Source organism: Stenella coeruleoalba, assembly GCF_951394435.1.
Source record: "Stenella coeruleoalba genome assembly, chromosome: 9".
NCBI classification, from domain to species: domain Eukaryota; kingdom Metazoa; phylum Chordata; class Mammalia; order Artiodactyla; family Delphinidae; genus Stenella; species Stenella coeruleoalba.
The window spans coordinates 68633075-68660230 of record NC_137155.1 but is presented as its reverse complement, the minus strand read 5'-3'; the positions used below and the strand labels follow the sequence as shown (position 1 = coordinate 68660230).

Sequence of the window (27156 nt, the reverse complement as noted above, 5' to 3'; positions counted from 1 at the left end):
GTTCTCAATTACTTATTGTGATTCCTCAGGCCACTCAATGGTCTGGAGTAACTGTTCTCTCTTTTCTTCACCCACCTTTGCCAACTGGAGTTCTCTTCCCTAATCCTTCAGAGCTCAGTTCAAACACTACATCTCTGTGGTGAGTGGGAACAACAACTGATGGGGACTCAGGAGATGTGTATTCTTGTCCTGGTTTTGTGACTAACTAGCTCTAAGTGTGGCCTTAAGCATGCCACTTCTCTAGGACTTAGGTTCTGGTGATCTCTAAATTGCTTCTGAAACATTCTACAAATCATAAAGTGGACTGACCCTGACCACTTCTGTGCTAGAAGTATCTTCTTTTGCCACCACAGTATGTAGTGTTCCACAGACATCTACATTGCTTGGTCTTCAAGAAAACTATGTCCCAACCATCTCTACTAAGAGAACATGGAGCTTCTTTATGTCACATGTACACAATTTATTAGAGTAGACTCTTAATAATACATGATAACTACATTTACACCCCCAGTGCAACAACATACACACTACAAATGTGAATGCTCTCCTGAAAATCAGAATGAAATTCTCAAAGGAGACGAGTTTATAAAACAATTGATTATCTCTTACTCATATAGGACTGGCACTTCATATAGACTATAAAATGGAGAGCTTTCCACAGCAATAGTAAGTTGGTATTTATTTAAACAAAGATAATAGCCTACTGTATATGTAAACTATCCTAAAAAATGGTATTTATTACGGTTATTAATTTAAAAGTTCTAAAGTAGCTGTTTTTTTTAAAAAACTCACAACTTGTAATTTTTAGAAATATTAAGAGTTACATACAGAATTTTAGATTGCTATGGGATAGGAATTTGGAGAACAAGTTTTTACTTTTTTTCACTTAAATGCTTTCATTTTAATACAGTATATATACTTTTAATAAGTATATATCTTAAAAGCATAATTATCAATTCATGTTTCTAAGATGACTTTTTGAGAGAAACAGGAGATGCAAGTCAAGATAAGGAAATGAACTAGAATGATAATTATTAAATCCAACAATTAAGGAAACTAAGTATATTGAAGTAGAATGTTATTGTTTTATTCTTTAAACATATTAAGAAATAAAATAATGGCAACACACTCTCCCTCTTATCTACTCTAATAAAGCCTACTCTATGAAATGTCTGTCTGTACATTATAAAATAGGAAATTATTATTTCTTAATATAGGAACAAGAAATATATAGATATACTTTTAGTGAAATTTTACTTATACATAAAATAAATCATGTGAAGATGAAAAAGAAATTATTTTAATTCTGCAACTATTATATCCTATAATAGCTTTCATCATCCTGTTGTAATCAATTCAGTAAATTAAGAAGATAGTTCTCATTTATTTGTTGAAATTGGCTTTGCTGACAGTTATGTCAGGATATGCCAAACGAGTTAGTAAACCTGGAAGCTATTCAAGTCATGTAACTCTGTCAGTGTCTCTTATTTTCTTACCATTTTTTATTATGAAAAATTTCACAAACAGGAAAGTTGAAAGACTAGTACAATGAACATTCCTATACTCAATATATATATTCAATAATTGTTCACATTTCACCACCGCTTCCCTCTCTTTTCACACAAACACAGACACACACACACACACTATACACATATATATTTACCACTAAACATCTTCTGTTTTGTTGAATCATTTGAAAGTAAGAGAGTGAGCTGCAGACCTCATTACACTTCACTCAAATACTTCAGCATCCCTCTTCTAATAAGGACTTTCTCCTATATACAACCATGGTGCCACTATCATTATACCTAAGAAAATCAATAATAATTCCAAAATAGTATGTAACATCCAGGCAATATTTAAATTTCCTCAACTGTCCCAAGAATGTCTTTTAATGTTCTTCTCTTCCCCAACTCCCACCAAGACCATCATCGGTTCACACATTTCATTTGGTTGCTGGGTGCCCTGCTGCCAAATCTTTGTCCCCCTCCCCTTCCTCTTAAAAAAAATCTTTTTTTCATCCATCCGATTCCCCCACTCTCTAAATCATAAGCCACAAAATAACTAACCAGCCTGGGACTTAGGCTCTGAAGTCTGGTAAAGGGAAACTTTTCCCAACTCAATAATGGTCTTCTAAAGTATATGGATGACTGCTAGGAAAACCTTGTTAATTTTACTAATTTTATGTAATGTACCCCACCAGATAAAAAGCTTGCCAAGGGGCAGAACTGCTTGGTTCATCTTTGTAGTCCCTACTGTGCCTCACCGACAGGAGTAAGCAATAACTGTTGAATGGAAGTGCTCTGTTTCCTATGGTCTCTACTTCCTCAGACCCCTTGAACAGTCAGGAGGGATCTAGGTAAAAGAGAGCCACATCACCACTATGTCCCTCCACCCTTATTCCCACTGCTGCTAACTTGGTATGATGTGACAAAACAACACTGAGCTTTAATGATTCTGTATTTCCTCCTTCTGTGGCACACATGTTGATTGCTGCTGATCACGCGTTAGTGAGGAAGAAACTGGGTGGAAGACACTTGGGCAGTCAAGAACAAATTTTTTTTCTTTCCTCCTGCCCTTCCTTCCTTTCTTCCTTTAAGCTTGGTATCTGATAGGATTAATCATAGCATATGTTTGAAGTCACTTATGAACAGAAAAATATAATATTAGGAGAACAATCCATAGAAAGCATCACAAAGATGTGCAAATCCAAGCCACCATTTTTGTGCTTTTATTTTTCTAAAAAATCCCATGCTAGGTAGATAGACTAGATTTTATTCATGGATTTACAGAATAGAGGGATGAAGAGAACGTCACAGATGTTATACGTTGGAACTTCTCAAAGCAGCTGACGAAATCAGATAAAATTTTCATTACAAAATAGGCTTGGATAAAAACCATAGCTGTAAGAATACAGCTGAGGTATTAGGCAAAGAGTCATAATAACAAGCTGTATGTTTATGTAATTGGTTTAAAATGTCAAGAATGGTAGCAAAGGGGTCAGTGCATAGTCTTTTATCTTTATTCATAAGCCGAAGCAGAGGAAACATTAATGAAACAGCAGACATAGCAGATGGCATGCAACACCGTCACAGGGGACTGACATATAGGTAGAAAATGAAATTTGTGAGTTAGGTTGGAAATTATAAAAATCATCCATTTTGGGAAAAAGTAATTTAGAAAATGTCAATTTATAAGTATTTGTACACAGGAAAGAAAAAACTGATGCTTAAATGACAAATCCAATGGAAACAGCTTGCATTAACATAAGGAAGTAAAACTAAGGCTGATGTTATTAATTACAGATATCAAAAACATTTTATTGATACTGACATATTAGATTCACAATAGTTTCCTGGCTAAATGGCTGTATGAGTGACTATGAGAGAAAATCGCACACTCTGAAGGTTCCCTCCCAACCTAGCTCAAAGGCAGCAGCATGGCAGAACCTGCCAGGAATTCTCAGTCCAGGAGCCCAGTTGCCCTCCTCCAATAAAGAACACAACACATCTCCCTAATAAAGGTAGAGCAGTGGACCAAAGGCTCCACAGAAGGGCAGTAGAACTCCTTATTCCTCCTGCTTTCTATTTCTAGAACCATGTATTATCTCTGAGGTATCTGGAATGATTTCATTTAAGTATTTCAGGTGATTACAAAACAATGTAGCATAAAAATGAGTAAAGGAAGAAAGAAAAATTCATGTGGGATGGGCACATAAATTAAAGATAAAAAATAAAAAGAAGTATACGTGTACACGTATATACACACCCAAACCCACACATTCACACTTATAGGTGGGCCTCAAATTTGGCTATCAGCTTCCTTAGATGAGGGAAACAGATGGACAGGAGTTTGTGTAACAAAGAATTTGGCTGGCTTTGTCCCCTGTTCCTAGGAGATAACCTCTAAAGCCTTGGAATTTCTTGAGTGGCTGGAGTGTCTCTGTTATTCCTGGTGGGCCCTTTGACTCCACCTGATAGTTTATGCTAATGAGATAACTCAGAATGGGGACTGCCATGCCACAAAGACCAACCATATGATTAGTGGGTTAGGGCTTTGAGCCACAGGATATCAGTCTGACTTCAGGAAGGGGAGGGGAACTTGAATTTGAGTTTAACCATGTGGTCAATTAGTCAATCAATCAAGCTTAATGAAGTTTCATTAAAAACTCTGGACACCAAAGCTCAGGTAAGCTTTCCTGGTTGCCAATACTGTGTGTATGACACACACGGATGTGCCAGAAGGGCAATACATCCCTGGGGACAATGGAAGTTTGTGTTTGGGGCTCTCCCAGACCTCACCCTATGTATGTCTCTGGCTGGTTCTGATTTGGACCTATTTCTACAATAAAACTGTAATCATAAATGTACTGCTTTCCTGAGTTTTGTGAGTCATTACTGCAAATTAATGAAACTGAGGGTGTTAGTGGGAACCCCTTGAATTTGTAGCCAGCTGGTCAGAAGTGAAGGCGGCCTGGGGATCCCCCAACTTGTGGCTGATGTTTGAAGTGAGGATAGTCTTGTGAAGTCTGGCCTAACACTGGGAAGCTAGAAGTCATTGAAAATAAGTATACTATGTGATATAATGGGCAATATACCAAGAATAAATAGACCAAACAAGATGGACTGTTTCTCATATTGATTCTCCAAAGCTGTCTCTCGTGCCAAAGCATATCCCAAAACTTAGTGAAAGCAACACAGAGGGGTGGGATAAGAACTGTCATGATGCAATACAGATACCTGCTTCCTCTTGATTAGAGGTTGAGAGTTTAAGATTTCCTAGAAAAATTATGAACTTCCCTAAACAATTTTCCCTGAACATCGTTTTTATAAATATCGGTTGATAATATTCTTGACTTTGTCCTTCCAGTCAAGTAGCTGGAATGTTACTTTTCTAAGCTCTCACTTGGATGCAGAGCCACTGGACTTAGAATGTAACCAGGAGACATCTGAGTTGACACTCTCTTATAAAAACTGCATAGTCCTAAACGTGGACTGGAGTTGACATGGAAAGTCATTTAATTCTTTGTCAAAAATGACTCAAGGGGATAGCCACACACCAGACAAAAGAGTCCCCCAGAAAAATCGTTTTAAATCCCTACCTCACCCTCCCAACACCAATTACTAGCCTCCAAAGTTGTACTTCATTTATCATGGTCACAATTTTTAACATGGATTAAATTTTAAGGAAGGTGTCACCAGTTGCCTAGCCCTGACTGGGTGGGTGAGTGGGGGATTGTCAGGAAAGTACTCAAAGAACACCTGACAGTGACTGACATAATTTGCTGGCATATACTCCAAAGACAAACTTCTAGCAAAATGTATACCAAGGTAACTAAATGTGGTAATTTACTGATACAATATTCACTGATACCTTGGTCAAAAGTCCAAGATTAGACACTAAACAATAACAGGTTTTGGAATTTATTTACGACAACTAGTTAGTACAGCCAATTGTTTCTTTTAGTAGACAGATACATATGTATGTATATGTCTTTCTGAATTGTATGAAAAGAGGAAAAGCATCTACTTTAACCAAAAGTGGCACTTAATCACTAAGATATTAATTAAAGCAGAAGGAGGAAGAATTTCACTCTGCTTAGGATGAGGAAAGCCACAAGAGAATATCCTTACAATGAGAAAAAGGTGGATAATAAAAAACCCTAGAAAAACAAACAGAAAAACCCACACACAACTTTTTTTTAATTTTTGGCTGCATTGGGTCTTTGTTGCTGCGTGCGGGCTTTCTCTAGTTGCGGCGAGCAGGGGTTACTGTCATTATACTACAATATATGGATAAACTGTAACTTATTAAAGCATTGCCCTATTGTTGACCATTTGAGTTTCATGCAACTGTTTTTTTTTTTGCGGTACACGGGCCTCTCACTGTTGTGGCCTCTCCCGTTGCGGAGCACAGGCTCCGGACGTGCAGGCTCAGCAGCCATGGCTCATGGGCCCAGCCGCTCCGCGGCACGTGGGATCCTCCCGGACTGGGGCACGAACCCGTGTCCCCTGCATCGGCAGGCAGACTCTCAACCACTGCGCCACCAGGGAAGCCCTCATGCAACTTTTGATTGTTGTAGCTATAAGCTAAGCTGGGATAAATTTGTGCCAATCATGTTTGTCTTTTTTTTTTTTTAATAAATTTATTTTATTTTTATTTTTGGCTGCGTTGGGTCTTCATTGCTGCGTGCAGGCTTCCTCTAGTTGTGGTGAGCGGGGGCCACTCTTCGTTGTGGAACGCGGGCTTCTCATTGCGGTGGCTTCTCTTGTTGTGGAGCATGGGCTCAAGGTGTGTGGGCTTCAGTAGTTGTGGCACATGGGCTCAGTATTTGTGGCTCGTGGGCTCTAGAACGCAGGCTCAGCAGTTGTGGTGCATGGGCTTAGTTGCTCTGCGGCATGTGGGATCTTCCCGGACCAGGGCTTGAACCCATGTCCCCTGCACTGGCAGGTGGATTCTTAACCACTGTGCCACCAGGGAAGCCCCACACAACTTATTTTGACTCCAAAAAGCTGAACTCAAAAGGTAACCAGACAAGGGACTTTCCTGGTGGTCCAGTGGGTAAGATTCTGTGCTCCCAATGCAGGGGGCCCGGATTCGATCCCTGGTCAGGGAACTAGAGTCCTGCATGCATGATGTAACTAAAAGATCCTGCATGCTGCAAAGAAGATCCTGCGTGTCACAACTAAGACCTGGTACAGCCTAAATAAATAAATAAAAATAAATAAATCTTAAAAAAAAAAAAAGGCAAAAAGACAAATTGAATTCCAAAAGGTGACAAGCTCTCTGAAGAGAGGCAGGGACTTAAGAACTATTTCACCTTTGGCAGAGCATGAGACGAAAAGGGCAAGTAGGAAGAAAATAGCTGAAATTTTAAAGAAGTTTTAAAGGCTAAGTCCCTGGGAGCCTTGGACACAAAAGGATCCAGCTCTTTTCCACAGGTTTCCTCCAAGTTCTTGGGAGAAAGACTGGGCGTAGGGCAAAGAAACACGAGGATGAGTTGCATGTAGAGGCAGGAATAACTGTATTAAAACAAGATTATCAATGACACAATATGGTTTCTTAAAATACAATAAAACCCAGTGTTCTCAGCATTTTGAGATGAGGGAAACTTAAGTTTATGGCAATATCAAGACATCTTAAATGAGTAAGAAAACACATGTCAATGACTAAAGAAAAACAGTAAAACAAAAAAGCCAGAGAGAAATTTCTTAACTGGATGATGATATACTCCCCCAAATCCATGAGATAATATCTCACCTTTTTGAAAGGTATCAGTACATCCTAACATTTTTTTTTTTTTTCGGTACACAGGCCTCTCACTCTTGTGGCCTCTCCCGTTGCGGAGCACAGGCTCCGGACGCTCAGGCTCAGTGGCCATGGCTCACGGGCCCAGCCGCTCCACGTTATGTGGGATCTTCCCGGACTGGGGCACGAACCCGTGTCCCCTGCATCGGCAGGCGGACTCTCAACCACTGTGCCACCAGGGAAGCCCCATCCTACCCTTTTTGAAACTGCAATGATAAAGGCAATTACCATCTGCTTGCTACACAGGATACACAGTCAGTATATTTCTCCTACTTTGAATCTCCATGAGGTGGCTTTTGAAGAGTAAGGAAGAAACAGAATAGACCGAACATCTTTAACAAATTAACTAGTGGAGAAAAAAATTATATAGATTTCTCATTTACATGGAATAGGTCATCACAATAAAAAAAAGAGAAGTTGAAATACAGAACAAAAAAAGCAAGAGTTAAACACGTGAGAGCTAGAAAAGCCTTATTTCTATTTGTATTAAAGATAAAAAGGAATCCAGCCTAGGCAAGAAGATGAGGACTTTTAAAAATGGAAAGGTGGCTATGGGAGACTGCAAAATAATTTACACTGAAGAAAAGAGAAGCTATCAGTATGGCATGGATCAGTATAGTATTATCTGTCCGAGGAAGTATTTTACTGGCTGGCTAAACTCAAGCTCAGGTATAGCCCTATGTTTCTCTAAAGATGAGGCAACTCCAAAAACACACTATCTTCAAGTGTTAAAAGAAAATATAGGCAGCTTAGGCCCAAAGGAATAAGAAATTCCTATCTATGACTGACCTAAGATAATAAGTAGATGAAAAAAATTCTTAGCAATGGAAACAGAACACTATTATTTGTTTACATATGTATTTATGTCCTGTTCATCCATTTTTATTAATTCTAAAAACTGACTATTTTGAAAATGTCACATTTGCTTATAGAAGGAAGATCCAGTTTGATAAAGAATCCCGATAGAGAAATGGTGCTTAGAGTTGGAAAACAGGAGTTTGAGATCCTCCCTTCCTATTTAATACATTATATAACTGTGGCCTTGAGCATATCTCCTAATATCTTCAAACTTGTTTTTCCATCTAAACAGAGATAATGATATTGCCTTAGTGATCTCACAGAGCCAATGTATATAAAAAATGCCATGCAAAATTTAAGTTCTTGTTGAAGAAGTTCAAAGTGGTAAACTTTAGGATTCAGTTTAGTATTGTTTCAGACTGGGTTTACATTTGTTTCCTAAATGAAAACATTAATTAATCTGAAGGTTAATATTACTCAGTGGACACTCTAGCTAACTTGATCTTTGTTGCACTGTTAATAATAATGTTACATTCAATGGGAAACATCATCTTATATTTGGGAAAGTTACTGTAGGTGCAATTAGAAAATTTGTGCTACAAAGCTAGGAATTATGCAGGAAAGGTATAACATTATACTTTATAAGTCACTGATATAATTTGATCTTTTATTAAAAATCTCTGAAATCTATACAGAAAAGTGGCACAAGGGAGAATAATCTTGTTAGTGGGAGATAGGTAATTTCATTTTGTTGTTTTATTGTTGGGGGAGGTGGGATATATGAAGTAGCAGTAAAAAAAAAACAAAAAAACTGTTTCTCTCTAGAGGATCAAATTGTTATATAGGTTAAAATTTTCATAAAATATTTATAGCTGTCATGAATGATCTCTCAAGCTGACATTTATAATAGTGATTAAAAAAACCCACTTTGATGCAGCTAAATAGATGTTTCCCCTCGTCCCAGTTTAATTAAAAGTTATATCTTGCTCTGGGAGCTTATGACTGCCATTTATCTTCTACTGTAGGCAAATGTAAAAACCAGTATTTTTTTATGCTTATGTGAAAAGTGTGAAAAGTGTAACCCATGATTAAAGATGTCTGCCTCGGTTATTTCACCTCTCTTCCTTAAATCAGGGAGATCTGACTATACGGCTCTATAGAAATGCCACACAAATACTCCAGGATCAAATTTAAGTTAATACTTTATGAACAAGGCTCAGAGAAGATACAAAACTGAACATGACAGTCCCAACCATTAAGAGGCATCTAATCCAGTAAGAAAGAAAGATTTTTAAACAACTAACTATAATTGAAAAGCCAAGTAAAATACTGTATTAATAGAGCTTAGAAGAGGTTATTAATTCTGACTGGTGGCATCAGGAAGCTTTTGTGGAAAGTATGGTATTTGAACAATGTCTTGAGGCGTATGTTATTTACACAGGTGGGGCTGGCATTCCTGATTGATGACGCAGATTCCTGAAACCACCTAACAAACGAGTAACTGTGAGACAAGTAGTGTTTTCAGGAGAGTACAATCTCTAGATGGGCAGGGGCTGTGGCTTACTTCATCCACTGCTATATCAACAGAATTTAGAACAGTGTCTGGGGAAAGATAAATATTTATTAAATAAATGAATAAACTGGACCCTGGGTAATTGAAAGAAAAAATGGGAAAAGATACTGGAAATGCAGTTTGAGCCCAGAAAAGCTTAAGAATATGTAGATGAAAAAGACCACTGCAGATTTTAGGAGAGTAAAATGATCTGCTATGTATTTTAATATTAAAATTCTGGAGGCAATGCCAATTGATTAGAGAGGTGATTCCACCTACAAGGTAAAAGGCACTAGGAGTGCAAAGAAAAGGATGTATATGGGACTCAAAGGTGGAACTGATAGGACTTGACAAATGACTTAGGTATGGGGATGAGTTAAAGATGATTCCAGAAATTTCCAAACTGAGTGACCAGGGGAATGGTGGTACTATTATATAAGAAAAGGGAAACAAGCAAACTACAAATTTTGGTAGAGAAAAAAATAAGTTCAGTTTTAGGCACATTAAAATTAAGGTGTTGATTGAAAATTCATATGGAAAAGTTCAACATAATGCAAGTTAGAACTGGAGTTTAGAGGTAAGCCAGGAAGAAAGCTGGAGATGAACCAATCAATGGATATTTACTCTGACTGCCTGCTGTGTGCCAGGACCAAAATTTAAGCCATCAGCATAGCAGTGGTATTGATGAGAGTGCATCCCCTGGATGGGGGACCTTGGAAAACTTACCCATTTAAAAGGAAAGAGGGAAAAGAACCACTGGAGGAGATTAAGGTAGAATGATGGGATCAAGGGAATATTTTTAAAGAAGGAAGCTAAAAGGGAGGAAGGTATACAAGCTATTCAAACCCTCAAGAATCTTTCCTAATTCTGTAGTTCCACCTTCAGAGTACAGATGAAAAATTTCAAAAAGTGTCAAGTAGGAATCAAGCTCTTCAAAAAGAAAACTGGGAACTCAGACACATCTCATAAATGTCACAAGGAACCAGTGAGGTCTAAAAAAGAATGGAAAAAGTGGATCATTTAGATTCTATATGCCTCCAGCCACTCACACAGAAACAGATTTTTTTACCCCCCAAAAAATGGGGCTTGGAAAAAACACCAATGTGAACTTAGCAATATAGTGAGTGCTAATGAAGGATATTTAAATATAAGACATAATTCCTACCTCAAAGAAATTACAAAGTCATTTTGAATTAACAGCAAATCATACACAGGTATTTACACTAAATCCTTTATTTAGAGTTCCAAATGACTTTTTATTTAAAATTTGTTTTTGGCCATGCCACGTGGCTTGCGGGATCTCAGTTCCTCGACCAGGGATTGAACCTGTGCCCCCTGCAGTGGAAGCACAGAGTCCTAACCACTGGACCGCCAGGGAATTCCCTAGAGTTCCAAATGAGAGAGTACATATGAACGATACCTATGCAAGTCATCACTAATGCAAATCAGGAGAGCAAATGCCACTCTAGTTTGAGGGTCCTCTCTCACGGACTTGAGATCCTACTGACACTGAGCTGAGTTCATTGAAAAACACAGACCGGATTATATACCCATTACCATGAAGCAATTTAAATGGTTTAAACTACATTTAAGTGCCTTTCAGGAATGGTACACCAACTCACACTCTTTTAAGTGGCTGAAAAAGTGCTTGTCCTTTAATACTCTTGCCACCATTTAGTGTTATTGTTCTCAAATCTTGTTAACTTGATACTTTTGTTGAAGACTGGTTCATTTGATCATTTGGACTTCTTTCTGGAAATGTCTGTTACTGACTTGTAGAGCTCGTTGTACAAAAAAGAGAGACATCCTGTCATTATTGCCAACTCCCAAAGAAAGATCACCCACACCAACCTCCTACTTCCACACTACAAAGCATAAAATTACAATGAAATGTCTGACTGCAAATTCAGCCTGTCTTCCTGTTACTTGGCAAATCTTTTCTTTTTGTTGATCTTCTAGCCACCATTCCCAGTGGTAGCCTATTGTAAGCCTCCTCTGCTTTCCTGAAAGTCCAATCCTAGCCTGAATCCCCTCCCTACACAGACCTATAAGATAATGAGCATCCAGGACAGAGCAACTATCAGCCTAGAATAAAAAAGAGTACAAGAGTTGTGGGAAGCAGAGTAAATAACTACTAGACTCGCATGGCGTGGCATGGCTTAAAAAGGCAGGTATTAGGCACACCACTTAGCTTAAAGCCTCAGCTTTGCTTCTCATTCACTAAGTGCTCCTGGACAAAACCATCTTTCTATGCCACAGTTTCCTCATCAGTAGAACAGCATTTAACAGCTATCTCACAGGGTTGCTATGAAGCAAGGATCTAATGCAAAGGCATGGCATATGGCTGGCACTCAGTAATTGTTAGCTTCTTTCCACATCTCCAAGTTGGTCTGTAGTCAGAACTTGCCAGCTTTAAATGGATTTTTATACAGCTACATTTATCATCTTTTCTTCATTTCACTCTCATGGGCAATGAAGAGACATCAATGGGTCTTTCTCATTAGAAAGTCAATCCTGGCACCAAAGGATTTCCATGATTTAGCTTCGTCTTACCTCTTCAAACCTATCTCACACTCCTCCCAAAATCTTTCAGATCAGACTTAACTTTCCTGAATATACCTTGAACATACAGATCCATATGTATTTTCCTCCCTTTTCTACAACTCTCCAAATACCCAAATCCATCTCACTGTTAAGACACAATATATTGTTATTTGTATTACTGGCAACATTTATTGAGTGCTTTCTACATAGCAGATACTATCGTAAGTATTTCACAAGCATTATCTCACTTAATCTTCACAAGTCCTACATTCTATCATTATCTCCATTCCCAAGAACACATGTTTGCGGTTTTTCTCTAGATTGTACACTCTTTCATGACATGAACCATGCCTTGTGCTTCTTTGTATGATCATCTAGTTAAGCAGGAATTCAATGAACATGAATGTATGTATACACTGACTGCAATTTCATCATATTTTGTTTCTTTTAAGCTGCCGTAACACTCACTTTCATCAAATCTACTACTCTGACAAAGTATAAAGTTGGTAAAAAGATGGGATGTTGTGATTAGTCATAAGAAATGTATATCTGGCTTTAGCCCCCATTCCTGGCACTTGGCTCCTAAAATCCAGGGAATTACTCAGTGTTGAGAGCTCTAAATGTGCTTCTTGTTATGCTAACGCGCTGACTTTCAGAGAGTACTAGGTAACCTAAGGACGAGAGCCAGCTATGTCGTTCTGAGGGTTGGAACTTTCATTCCCCTCAATGGTCAAAGATTTAATCAATCATGCCTAAGTAATGAGGTTTCCTAAAAACCCAAAAGGACATGGTTCAGAGTTTCCAGGTGGATGAAGCTCTCTGAACTTCATCTACATGCTGCCTTGGTGGGCCTCAAATTCCATGGGGACAGAGCTTCTTTGTTCAGGATCTCACATTATGTATTTTTTCATCTGGCTGTTGATTCACATTCATTAATATCCTTTGTAATAAACCAGTAATCTATTGAGTAAACTAGTTTCCTGAGTTCTGTGAACCACTCTAGCAAATTAATCAAACCCAAGGAAGGAGGGTCATGAGAACCTTTATAGGGGTTCACAGCCAGTTGGTCAGAAGTACAGGTGACAACCTGGATTTGCGATTGGTATATGAAGTGGATAGCAGTCTTGTGGGACTGAGCCCTTAACCTGTGGGATCTGATGCTATCTTTGAGTAGACAGTGTCAGGACTGCGTTGAATTGTAGAACATGCGGCTGGTGTCAGAGAATTGCGTGGTGGTGTGGGGAAAGAACCCACATGTTGGAGGTGGTTTCACAATCTTAAAAGGTTACCTAAGTTTTATAGATGTAGATATTTCTAGGGACTTGAGTCTGTCTACAGACATACAACAAAGATTCTGTGTATCGAGTAACAGTAATGGCTGCTGTGTTAGTTTGAGTTCTTATAAAGAAATACATAGGGGTACTAGGATTATGTCAGTTTGATCATTTTTGATTAAGACCACTGTGAGTAAGAGTGAAAAAACTCATGGAAATAAAAAATTATGAATAAGTACTACCAAACAAAATCCATAAAATTTTACAGTCAATTTATCCTTATTCTGCAGATTTCTTAGATATTACAATAGGGAAAGAAGAGAAACTCAGGAAGTCCTGTTTCTTCATTGGGTTTGCATACTTTTTCTTACATAAATCAGTATCCAACAACATCATCTCATGTTTACATAATATAATGTGCTTCAGGGGACTTTCTCAAATCTTACGACTTTGTTAGACAGGATTTATTTTCCTCCTAGATCTCTTGAGGATTTAGCAGAAACACTGAAATCATAGTTTTCTTTCACAACGTATCTAGCCAAGTCCAAAGATACAGGGAACACTTATAAGTAACCACTAAAGGAAGAGCAAGTCATTTTCAAGTAATAGTTGAGATTTAGTGACAAATAATGGAAAACTGGATACTTTTAAATAAAATTACTAACTTCAAAAAATTAACCAATTTCTGTTCAACTTCTGAAAATGAAAATTTTCACACCTGTATATGCTGTTATCTTTTTAAAAGACTAAAGATGCTGAGATTTTCAAATCAGCTTCCTTATCGTTAAGGCTGAAAATGAGAAAGACTATTATGATCAAACTATTTGCTTAATTCATAAAGGGGAACAAAAGAAGTGCTAGTGCATAGCACATTCCAGGGGGAGAAAAAAGGTTAATCAATTCAACTCAATTTTAGCTGAGGGCATTCTTCCACGATTGCTGAACCCTAGCATGTGTCAGGCAGCTAAAATTACACTAAAATGTGTAAGCTCTGTTGTTATTTTAGAGATAATCCAGGAAGCAAAACAAAGCCAAAAATTCTCTCTGCATTTTTAACATGAAATGCTTTACTCTTCAATCAAGTGTCTACCTTTCCTGTTTTAAGATCTTTATGTATTATCTCCTCTTTGTGTATGTTTGAAAGTTTCCAGAATAAAAACAAACAAAAAAGGGCAATAACAAAAATGATTTTGTATGTGTTTCCAACACACTGCTCATTCTTTAAAATAACTCTTACCAGTCTCTGCTTCTGAAGTTCTTCTCTAAGCATTCTATCTTCCGGTAAAACATCACACAGCAAAAAATAATTGTCTTGTTCTTCTGTTGAGAGATCAGGAAAATAAATAAGAAATGATATTTGTCACTTTTTCAAAAAAATTTATCTTTCTTAAGAGAAATATATCTATCTATGTCTATGACGATCTCTCTTCTGGTATATAGTTCTGTTTTAGCTTTACTGAAGTTATACAACATGAACAGAGCAATTTAATTTTAGCTACTATTTAAGAGAATTATAAGAAAGATTATTCCTTTGAATTTTTGGATTGCAGGGAAAAGATGGTAGTCAAAATGTACACTTACCAAATGGAGCTGTGGAATTGATTCTTATCACACTACAAAAATCTGTAATGGGCTGTTCAGTGAACCTTTTCCTCCAATATGAAATGTACCTTAGAACAATCAAAAACAAAGAACGGTGAGAAGACTCAATACCCTACTTACTTTAGAATATAGGATTTTATAAGAACATTTAATTACCCTAAAGCAATAAATCAAATGTTGACTGAAAACTTCTAGCTAGAAAATTTGTAAATAGAAAGGCAGCAGAGCATTGTAGAAATATGAAATAAATATTTAATGGAATGACATTACCCTGTAAAGGCATGAAAATGATTAAATTTTACCACCCCCAAATTCAATAAAGAGACATATGGAAAAATTAAAATGAATTATTTTTATGTGATAATGAAGTTTTTTTGAAATCACATCCAAGTTTATATGAATTTAAAATGCAACAATGATTAAATAGGCTTTATCACACATTTTCCAATAAATTGAAAGTTAGGTGGTTATCTTATACATCAAAAGAACAGATCATGATAATGCAATGAGAAGTCAGTCTAAATTCAATATCTATATAACAAGACAGAACAATTCCATACGTCCACACTGTGTCTGAAATTTAGCTTTTAGAATAACAGCCAAGCTTGCAATTCCTGTATCTAATGAGCTGAGTTAGAAGAAGGACACTGGCTATATGTAAAAGCAAAGCATAACACCCAGACCCGCATTATTTGATGAAAGAGGGAGTAAGATGACAGGATTCAACACGCTGTTCATCTTTCCATTTATCTAACAAGATTTATATTGACAATTACAATTTCATTTATCAAAGAAGAAGAAGAGGAGAATGTGATCTGCTTCAAGGGGGAAAAAGGAAATGGAAAGGTTGACTCTGCAGTTGACAATTTATCAGGCTACATGTTGATGGATAAAAAAGGAAACTTACAACAAAGGATCAAAACCTGCACAAGAGATGGAACTTAGTTAAACAGACAAAGCACACAGGAAGAGTATATTTAAATGGCTTGATATAGCACCTGTGGCCTGCACAGGTGCTATATCAAGGTCCACACTAAATGTTTTAAAGGTCCACACTGAATGTTTTAAAGAGGTAGAAGAGCATTTGAAGATTCCTGTAAGGTTCTCTAAGTAGTTCTCCAGCTCCCAATATTTTGACTCCTTTTTAATCTCTCTTTTTCTTATTTTCCCAACCCATGGTGCTCTATAGAAAGGGCATTCATTATACATTAGGAAAAAAAAAATGTGCCGGGAGAGAGGTCTGAGAGAAAGAGAGAAACGTGACATGAGCTAATATAAAATATAAATGGATGACAACACTGAATATAGAATATATAAGTAAAAGAAGTAAAAGATGGGCTTCCCTGGTGGTGCAGTGGTAAAGAATCCGCCTGCCAATGCAGGGCACACGGGTTCGAGCCCTGGTCTGGGAAGATCCCACATGCTGCGGAGCAACTAAGCCCGTGCACCACGCCTACTGAGCCTTGCTCTAGAGCCCACGAGCCACAACTACTGAGCCTGCGGACCACAGCTACTGAAGCCTGCGTGCCTAGAGCCCGTGCTCCCCAGCAAGAGAAGCCACCGCAATGAGAAGCCCGCACACCGCAGCCAAGAGTAGCCCCCCACTCGCCGCAATTAGAGAAAGCCCGCGCACAGCAGCAAAGACCGAATGCAACCAAAAATAAATAAAAATAAGTAAATTTACAAAAAAAAAAAGAAGTAAAAGAATAATGTATAACAATAGAACCACATGCTTTAGCTCTTCCTTCTCATGTATAACCATGCTGGCAACCTGGATGGGTAAGAAGGGGTGGAACTCTTTCCTTATAAAACAGTGCTAGACCTTATTTTAAGAGATCTGGAAATGATGTATCTGAGGCTCCAGCTCAGTCTCAAACCATAAATACTATAAATGATGAACCATGACCCTATGTCTAGCTCCCTGGCTCCCACATTAGAAGTATCAGAGCCGAAGGCATTTCAGGTCCATCAGAGTACACAAAAAGAGGAAAAGCACCTACAAAAGGCTGACACGTTATTCCCTTTGCCATCCTGGCCAGCTTCAGCACCCTCCACTCCCCAGTTATCTTACACAGACTCTTATTCTCCTCTTTTCCATTCCCCACTAGTTGCTTTTCCTTCCCCTCCAGGGGAAACCGAAAGAAAAGGGAGTCAAGTTTTATCTGAAGTTTCCTCATGGCTACCACTAGAATACACCAAGGAGAGGTTCATCACTCTTGATTACTACTCCACTGAAGGCTGTGTGGGTGCCACCCTCTGGAGAAAACAGAACAGCTGTTGTCAGCCCTTTATATTATTTCCACTATGAGCCTACAGTTCGTTAAAAGGCAGTGATAATTACATGTAAAAAATTACATGAAGCAGATGACCAGGTACGAGCAGATACTAGTGACCAGATTGTCCTTTGAATTGTCACTGACTAATTCTTTAACAGAGTCAACACAATAAGAGTCTCTTATCTGCACAGATCTTGAGCTAGAATTAGTTGTGCTTTTTAAATTAAGACGATGGTCCAAACCTTGTGGCTGACGTTTTATTAACTGACTCCACCAGCCCTGCAGGCAACAGGGAAGAGAGAAGCAGGGACTTTGCATTCAGAGATATGAACCTGAATTAAAAGATTTTTTAACCTTTCTGACACTCAGCTTACTCATTTGCAAAATCGATTGTTGATAATTAAACAGGATAACACATGTAAAGCAGTGTTCACCATGCTGGGTGTTTAATAAATGAAAGTTATTATTATAAGAAAAAGTAACATATTTAGATAAGATTAAAGTAGTAAAGAATTTGTTATTCCAGAGAAATATTGGTATCTAAAACAACAACAAAAACAACAATGATAACGTTTCATCAAACATTTAATGAGCAAATTAAAATAGTTATATGAGTAGTGTCAGAGGGCACACACAAGTGGCTGAGGCGGGGAAGAGTAGAGTGATGATGATGATGGTGATCAGAAGGATATCAATTATTAGCAGCTACCATTACTGAGACCCTACCTGCCCAAGGTCACACAATTAGAATGTTAGAATTGGGATCTGTTGTCTCCAAATCCAAACTCAAGTCTCCTACAACACAATGCCTCTCATGTCACGTGAGGACCAATCTACACAAGAATTTCAGAAAAAGGCAGAAACAGGAGAAAGCCTCCAGAATTACAGTTGTAATGGATACTTGAAGAATTTTCTTCCTTAGAGACCAAGGAGAATGCTTTTTGACATGGCAAAACTGAAGTACAGACATGAAGTCTGAAGGGAGAGGGAAGGTCTTCCCTTTCTGAAAAGCATATTACCTAAAAGCAGCTCTTGGTCTGAACTGCTCCTAACTTCCTGCCCAAGTGTTGAAAGTTGACACCAGCTGTTTGGGGCTGTTGAATTGGAACTGCTTGACTAAGCAAAAGGTACAGTACCTACAGAGGCACTGATTCCTCTGATGTCCTGATTCCAAAAGTCAATGGCTCTTAGTCTCTAAGGACTTCCATGTTGAGTCCTTTTCTCCTTGATCTTTGAAGAGAAGGCTCACATCATGTATTTGTTTTGTATCACAGTTTACCTCAGTGTGGTAGGCACAAGGGAAGTGATTACTAACATCGGCTGACTTAAAATCATGGGGAGGTTCTGTCTGACAGAACTTCAGTTACCCTCTTCAAATAGTTAAGGCGTCCAATGGGATGAAGAGAGAGAAGATACTGTTATATGCTCATGTCTGGTAGTCTTTACATTGGTTAAAAGCTATTTTATTGCTTCATGAACAAGTGGTCATGAATTCTGGAAAGGATGTTTTTCAGACACCATCTCTAAGAGCATCTCTGAGATGTTGTTAGGTAGCTTCTGGGGGAAGAAGGATAAAGCAGGTAGTAGGCCAGTTCTATAGGCACAAAGGTGTCATCTGAGTGGTCTCCTCCTGACCAAAGGCTGGGTGACAATAACATCAAAGGGAAAAAGAATCATGTTACAAAAGCAAAATATAACCATAAACTACCATATAACTTAAACATATACAATTATGTATCATATCTTATTGTGGTATACTATATAAATAGATCTGAATTGCAACAAACTTTTGACCTAAGTCTAAATTTAAGATGTATCCTAGTTATCACATAATAGTACTTTTTTAGTTTATAATTAAAATTAAGAGGTATCAATATGTCCATTTCCCTGTGGTTGGTAAAAGCATTCAGATAAATTGTATTCAATTGAGAGATGTTTTAAAGATAGCAGATGTTCAATACCTGCACTGGTGGCATTTTTTCCCACCCACTAAAATTTATTGTTCCATGTTAAGGTATCACTTAGTACTTCTTCATTTTTTCCTACTTCTTTAGTTTGTTTAAAGCAACCACTCGATATATAAAGGAAGCCAAGAAATAATATGTGGTATGAACCCTTTATTTGGAGGACAGTTATCACAGCATTTCATATTTTATTAAAAAGCCATAAAAGTAATTATTAGGTCACCAGCAAATACTTTCTTTTAAAAGAACTTTAATCACATCTCACAAGAAATCCTTGTAGTAATATCATCTTGCCTGCCCAGCTCCCCATTGTAACTGGCGTGCTTATTGACAGAAGCATAAAGATTTGAGATACAGTCATTAATTAAGTAGCACTGAATGAGTGGGCTCTAATACAGAAAGGGGCAAGAATTAAGGAGTTAACATTTTTCTTCTGGAAAAATTTTATCTACTGAATAAAGCTAGCAAGTAGCTCAGTATAAATAACTATGTTAATAAATGGCTCAAAGGAGAGACTTTTACTTTTGTTTTTGTTTTATTTGCTCTGAGAAAATTTTACTGTAACTTTGTTCCAATAAAGAAAATGTTAAATATATTTAAACGGAAACTTTAGAGCTTATTTCTTACAAAGGACAAGGTAAGTCCATCTCTTATCTATTATTTATCGTCTTTATTACTTATTGTACTCAGAAGCAATAACTCCTCTCTGAGAAGTTTTATATATATTTAAGAATTATTCAACCTATAAAGAAGTTCTGAGTGAATTAACTCATGCCAATTGAACCTCTCACTATCCCTCCCTCCCCTCAATAATTGCTAAGAAAAAGTCACATAGGTTGTTACATAATATTGAGCAGAGTTCCCTGTGCTATATACAGTAGGTCCTTGTGGAACCTAAATGGGAAAAGAATTTGAAAAAGAATAGATACTTGTATATGTATAACTGAATCTCTCTGCTGTACACCTGAAACTAACACAACATTGTTAATCACAACGCTGTTAATATATTAAATGGTATTTAAAAATAACAAAGTTTAGCCATATCCATTCCTGGTCAGTGTGAATTAATCATATTTTTACTTCCTGAGGGTGAAACTTTTATTTAATTAGGAGGAGAGTTGACAAGGAAAATCTAGGTTTCCAAATTTAAAGTACATGTTAACTACACACTTTATTTAGAAAGCACTTATATCAGACATGCCTCTTTTTCTTTTTAATTAAAGCATCCATTGTATTACATAACTGCATTTATAGTGTGATTGATCTCAATATTTAATTATTAACTCCTAAGCCCTGAGACCTAGTAAATAATTTGATTTTCCTGCCCACATACAGATGAGACTGACAACAATGATAAAAGAGAGATTGATTAGTACAAATATAGCCACTTAGCCATCATACATAAGTACAAAGGATAAAATACGAACTGATTCAGACATTTCTCACAGATTTTAGAAGACAAAGAAAATCTTAACATTACTCAATTATCACTGGTTGATCATCATATTTTTCTGCAATTCCTTAGGGAGAATTTGCATTTATGTGGTAAAAAAGAGTAAAAAAAAAAAAAGTTTTACATCAAAGAAAGGCCAAGTGATAGGAAATTTATAAAAGAATAACTCTTTTGATAGTCCTGTCAATAGTTATTTGAATAAGAGAAGAATTCAAAGCTCTCTAGCCTAAGAAATGTCTAAAACAAAATCGACAGATCTGACCACCTATAACTAGGTATAAGAGAAAACTCCCAGAATACTCCCAACACACACACATGTGTATATACATATATACACACATACAAATTTTAATTGAAAACAAAGAATAATGAATGAGAATGAGAAGCACAGAGTGTTTCCTCTGAAGGCATGTAAGAATTAGTTTATTCCAGTAGTTGGTGGCATATATTGTTCATATAACTCTCCTTCCCTATTCTGTCTCTGCCCCCTAACCATACAGCCCCAAAGTCTACTCACAAGTAGCAATGCTGAGTGGATGGATATAAGGGGCCATAACAGAGACGGCACACAGCAGACATTCATTATTGGTGCTATGCATCTGAGAAGGCCAAGAAGGGCTAGAGAATAGCTAATATTACCCCTTTGAGCACTGTGGCTATTTGTCCTTAAAAACAAACTGCCATTCTAGAAGTTTAGAGTACTTAGAAACTTAAATGAAAATTTCTCAAAACAAATTTTACAAATGATAATTAGGTCTTCAGACCAGCATAAATGCCTATTGAAATCTTAAGCTACCGTTGCAGGAAGCTAAGACTTCAAATATATCTTTTGTAATCAAAATATAATTAAAAATTTGGCTACCATTTATTGTGTATAAAAGATATCTCAGACACTGGTGCTATACATGCCCTGTTTTATATAATGCTCAATAATATTATGAGGGCTGGTGTTACCCCCATTCTATAGATGAGAAAACTGATGCTTAGAGTGGTAAGTAGCTGCCTGGAAGCCATGTGGTAAAGAAAGTCACCGAGTCTGCATTCAATCCTAGGCCTTCCAGGTTTCACAGTCCACTCTTAATAATACAGCTTGTTGCTTGCAAAACCCATTCTAAGAAACAAGTTGCTTGCTAAGAATAATGTGGTCTGGGAGATACAGAGTTTAGATGCAGGGATTTTATAATATCTGGGCTACTCTAACGTTTTGTAGGGAAATCAATGCAGAACATCTCAAAATGGGACCCTACCAGATATACCAAAATATGTGCTTTCAGTGACTATACAAAGCCAGTTAACTACACTGATATTGTTTATATGGAAAATTATTCCAAATTTCAACTAATAATGACCTGTACATAACTACTCCACTATATCTGCTTAAGAGAAGGCATTTCTCTTAGGCAATCACTACCAAGAATTAGTCTAGAATTAGTGACTATAATTAGCTCACTTTGGGGGCCTGGTTGTATAGGTCAAGTTCCTACATTTCACACATGCCCAATGTTGGCAGTTCCTCAACTACTCACATCTACTCTTCATCCTCTTCCTCTAAGTACCTCAGTCACTGACCTTAATTGCTGTCTACTCTTATAGCCCTCTGGCTTGTTGAAAGACTCAATATTTTCCTGGTTTTCAACCATATAACAGCATGTAAGCTGACAGGTGTTTGGATGATAAGCTTTTGGCTTAAAAGGCTCCAAGTACCTCTTTCCCCCAAAACTGCCCTTTGGGTGGCCTTTTACCAAGTCTATTCTCACCTTTCTGGAAGAACTCACTTAGCTGGAGAATGCATATGTCCCGAAACATGAAAAGAACATCAATCTGATAGAGATCAACAATGTCCAAAATTTCATGGAATGTGGTAAAGGGAATATTATTGACTCTTCGGAAAGTTGGTCTGCTTGCAGAATTTGTAGGACATACAAAGGTATGTGACATTTTCAAACATAACTTACACACTCATGAAGGCAAATAAGTACAAAGTTTAAAAAAGACTAAGGTGAAACCTGATAATATGAATTTTCATATTTCTATAGGAATAATTTTATATATGCTATGCCTTTCCTTTAAGAAATAATAAACAATTCTTTTATGGATAAAAACAAAATTTACCTTTGGAAATCAGCAACCAACTTAACATCAGCTATGACAGTCTTATGTTCAATGATCATGTGCTTCAGAAGTTTGTCTTGTTCATCTATAAGAAAATGTTCTTCACAGAAAATACAAGGCACAGATGGAGAACCTTCTAAACTGGTGGTGCCACCTGGATTTTCTGGCAGGGAAAGCGGCTCCAGGATACAATCCTTACTGTCTGGGAGAGACAAAAAGAAAAAGAAAAAAAAAGCTGAAATCAACTCTCTTTAGAAGGATGATTTCTCACCTCCTGCATTAAAAGGATCCTAAAGATATTTACATAATTCCAAAAAAGAAAATACACAGTACCAGAGAGCACGATACTTTATTACCATTTTAAATAGCTTCTGTAACCCAGAGGCAGGGAGTATAACAAAGCAGCTCAAACTCCCCATTTGCCAGCTTGAATTGGGAAAACCCACTTGTCAGGACAGCTGTTCAAGCCTTCTTCTTGGATACCGGCCAATGGCAGCAAATCTAGGGGTACCTGGAGGGGGAAGGCTGCAACACACTGGGTTAAGGTTCTAAGGCCCATTTGTGACCTATGGCTGAAAGTCATCACGCTGGGAGGCAAATAGTATATATTGAGGCTACAGGTGATGCCAGGACAATCTTTTAAGCTGCTTCCTGTTACACCTGCAAACTCTTTCCTGTTTCTGATTATTTGTCATGTGCGAAGATGACAGGTCTCATATTGGGTTAACACAGCATGTGCTGCGTGGCCCAGGTGGCAATTTTTGATGTTGATTTATATCTATCATTTGATTATATAATTATGTATCATAATTCAAGTTCTTGCAAACAAAGAGATGAATGCTCAATTACTAGACATACATGCTAAACATTTTTCTTGTCTACACTATTCCTTTTCCTAACGTCACCTATAGTATCCTTAAGAGTTGAAGTATGTAAGGTCTACAGCTCTGAATTCAGGGCCTCAAACTATAGCCAGTTGTGTCAGGAGTCCTCTTCAGTCTTCTAGGGTGGAAGGCTGGACCTGTCACCTTACGCAGACTACTGAGTAGTCAGCAACAAGGTAACTAGCGTAAGGCATTTGGCATCTGAGGAAGGGCAGGAGACCTTCTTTGGAAAGAAAGACAGCTATTTCACAAACAGCAATCTTTGGAATTAGGTTACTATTAATTCTACTGTTAAATTTTATTCCTTATTTTTATTTTACTTTACCTATTTTTAAAGGCCTTCTTAATTGAATAATTAATTGAATCAGTTACTGGTACACTGCTGACCATGGCCTAAGAACTGGATAAATGATGTAAGAGGGCAGCATTCATTCACTCACTTAACAAAAATTAGCTGAGTATCTACTGAGTTTTTTCCTGCTTGACTTTGCATGGCACTATTCTTACCATCAAGGCTTAAGTGCTTGAAATTTGTTTGAAGGTAAAGATAAGTTAAAAGGATAAAGAGAGAGCGAGAATGTATAGGATTTATGGGAGCATGGGGATACAGCAGTCACCTAAGTGAGCTGGAGAGGGAACGTGTCCCATAAGCGATGTCCTCTAATACATCACTCATAATAAAGTAGGCTAAATCAAACTGTTTATCTTAGTTACCTAAAATTATTAAATACCTGGAAAGAAGAAAACAGGGTACACATGACAATAGGGAGAATATTAAAAATATTTAAGCACTTTAGAAGTACTATTAGTAAGACTGGTGTGTTACCCATTATTATATTCATTAAATTAGGTAATGAAATCAAGTTCTGGAATGCTATAGCTCTTTAGTTGCAGGATATATTTTTCAGTTATAGGTTAAGTTCTGCAGGAACTTAAACCTGCATGTGAAAAATAGGATGGGGAAAAAGGTAAGTGATATACTCATGAAACTCTGTAATAATATTTTACGTTCCCTAGAATAGGAAAACAAAAGGCAGCATATTCTAAATAAACGTTAGTAACATTACCTGCCATCTAGGAAATAACAAGTACTGTACTATATTCTTCTTCCCAAATTTGATTGAGGTATCTGTAAATTCATTTTTCTTAACTGAAGAAAGCAAACACTATATTAATAATCACCACCAACAGCAAGAACTAACCTTACTAGGTGTTTGCTATTTGTAAATTACCAGCAAAGTGTTTTAGGGCACTTTCTCAATTAACCCTAACTACCTTATTCGATGAGTACTATTACAACCTCCATCTTCCAGATGAGAATTGAGACTTAGAAAAGTTAAATAATTTCCCCAAGTCACAGTGTTAGTAAATAGCCTAAACTTACTAATTTGAGCCTAAATTCAAACACTACATTTTTCTGCCTCCAACCCCAAAAGGCAATTCCTCAACTGTGTTTCTTGTTAAACTATGTTCAGTGCTGTTTTGAATTCATATGTACTTGTAAGTCATACTAAATTTATATGCATTCTGCCGTGTCCTGCAGCCTCCCCCATACCACCTCCACCAGCAACTCTTAAACCTCAGTAGCCCACATCCTTCAAAACCACTGGGTACTCTACCATTGTCTTCTTTCCTGAGACTTTACTGCAAACTCTCTACTATTCTTCTGTGGCTCATGTCTCTTCCCTTTTGTTTGTTCAATGCCAGTTTCTCTTTTTTCAAATTATTCCTCAGAGAAGGGACCTAAATGTTCACACATACTAGAACCAAATTGCTTACTGTCACTGTAAGGGTATACAGGAGCAAAATCATGAATCTACAGATTTCATGTATGAGGAACTTGTGGTTTGAGAGGTACTAAGTTGTATTTGGGAACTTGAGTTGCTATACATCCATAAAATAAAAAAAAATTAATAGAAAAAAACATTTTTAGATCTCAAGGTTCTACAATTTTCTCCTGATTCCATAATCATTTAGCACTGTGTTCAAATTTATAACAGCATTGGTCATAAGAAGTAATCTGTTTACCTTCAGACTGTTAGTCTCTGGAAGACAAGGTGAGTCCTGGTCATCTTTATTTACTTGGCACAAATACTGTGCATTATTATCCTACCATGAGTACCCACCATCACTGTGTTTACTTTGTGCCAGGCATTGTTAAGCACTTTACAGGTACAGTATTAATTCAATTAACCCTTACGGTAATCCTATGACAGAGAGTCAATTTCTACTCTTATTTTACAGTTGAGGAAACTTAGTCACTGAAAGGCTAAGTGACTTGCCCTTCAGATAGCTAGTAAGTGGTCGAGTCAGGATTTGAATCCAAGCAGTTCAGCTCAAGCATTTGCACTCTCAACCTATACCTAACTCTAAGGAGTTTAGACCTTTCCTTATAGGAGGGGTCTCTCCTGTTTTAAACTGATATGGGGAGAATGGATTGGAAAGAGGACAAGTCTAAAGATGGGGAGACCGACCAGTTAGGAGACTACTGCAGATGTCCAAGTTTGAGAGCTTGTCTGAAGCAGCAACGTTAGCAGTGCTTAGAAGAGAGGAATAGAGAAGAGGCTACAAAGATGAAACTGACAGTTCCTGATTAATGGCTGGCCACAGGGAGTAAAGGAGAAGGAGATGAGGAAGACTCCCAGGTTTCTGGCTGGAAAGACTGTATGAATGGGGGTACCAGTCACAAATCTAGAAATACATGTAGAGAAGCAGAATTTTTGTTTTCTGAGAGGGATGGATAATGAGTTAAGTTTTAGATAGCTCAGGTGATCTGCTCAGAATTTAGATATTCCTGACAGGGCTTGTGGACAAAGGCAGCAGTAACTGGTGTCTCATGTGATGCACCTGTGCTATTCTTTGTGTTTGCCAGCTGTCCCTCACTCTGTCCCCCCACCTTCACCCCACGGCTGCTTGTGGGCTTGACCTACTCCATCTCTCCATGCTCAACAATACAAATATCTCTGTTGTAATTAATTGTTTTCATGTATATCTCTGCCACTAGGGTAGTCTAGTGAATTCCTCAAGGTCAAGCACTAAGTCTTACTTATTTTCAGGTCTCTGGTATCGATTATACAGTGCCTGAAACATAGATTGTATTTCACAAGTGTTTGCTGAACAAAGAAATAAAAGAATGAATAATGGACCAGAGGTACTTACAACTAGAGTTACACCTTTAACTCAGTTTCTAGGTAAATTCTATTTTAGGGAACACCTCTGGCTGTCTGTCTTTAGGAGAACTTTTTCTGCCCAGGATTGAGAGTAGTCCAACTATAATTATAGCCAGATAATCAGTCCTGTGAGCCTTGGTGTTAACAGGCCCACTGCTAATTAATAAATAATGATGTAAAAATTACATTGAATTCTGAGATAACAATAAATACTAT

At 37.4% G+C, this 27156-nt stretch overlaps 1 protein-coding gene across 7 annotated transcripts in view; it reads right to left on the bottom strand.

Annotated features, from left to right (window-relative positions):
- The window catches only part of ZNF277 (zinc finger protein 277), a 123123-nt gene that overhangs the window by 41340 nt on the left and 54627 nt on the right, over nucleotides 1-27156 (bottom strand). For 6 of the 7 annotated variants that reach the window (XR_013829822.1, XR_013829823.1, XR_013829824.1 and 3 more), the window contains exons 2-4: nucleotides 22887-23088; nucleotides 15061-15149; nucleotides 14717-14799 (exon numbers count right to left, since the gene is read on the bottom strand). Coding sequence is in view for 4 of the 7 variants with exons in the window: in XM_079931871.1 (XP_079787997.1) it covers nucleotides 14717-14799; nucleotides 15061-15149; nucleotides 22887-23088 (374 nt within the window). In the remaining 3 variants the exon portion in view is untranslated. The remainder of the gene's footprint in view (nucleotides 1-14716; nucleotides 14800-15060; nucleotides 15150-22886; nucleotides 23089-27156) is intronic. The other variant, XM_079931873.1, reaches the window with a different exon arrangement.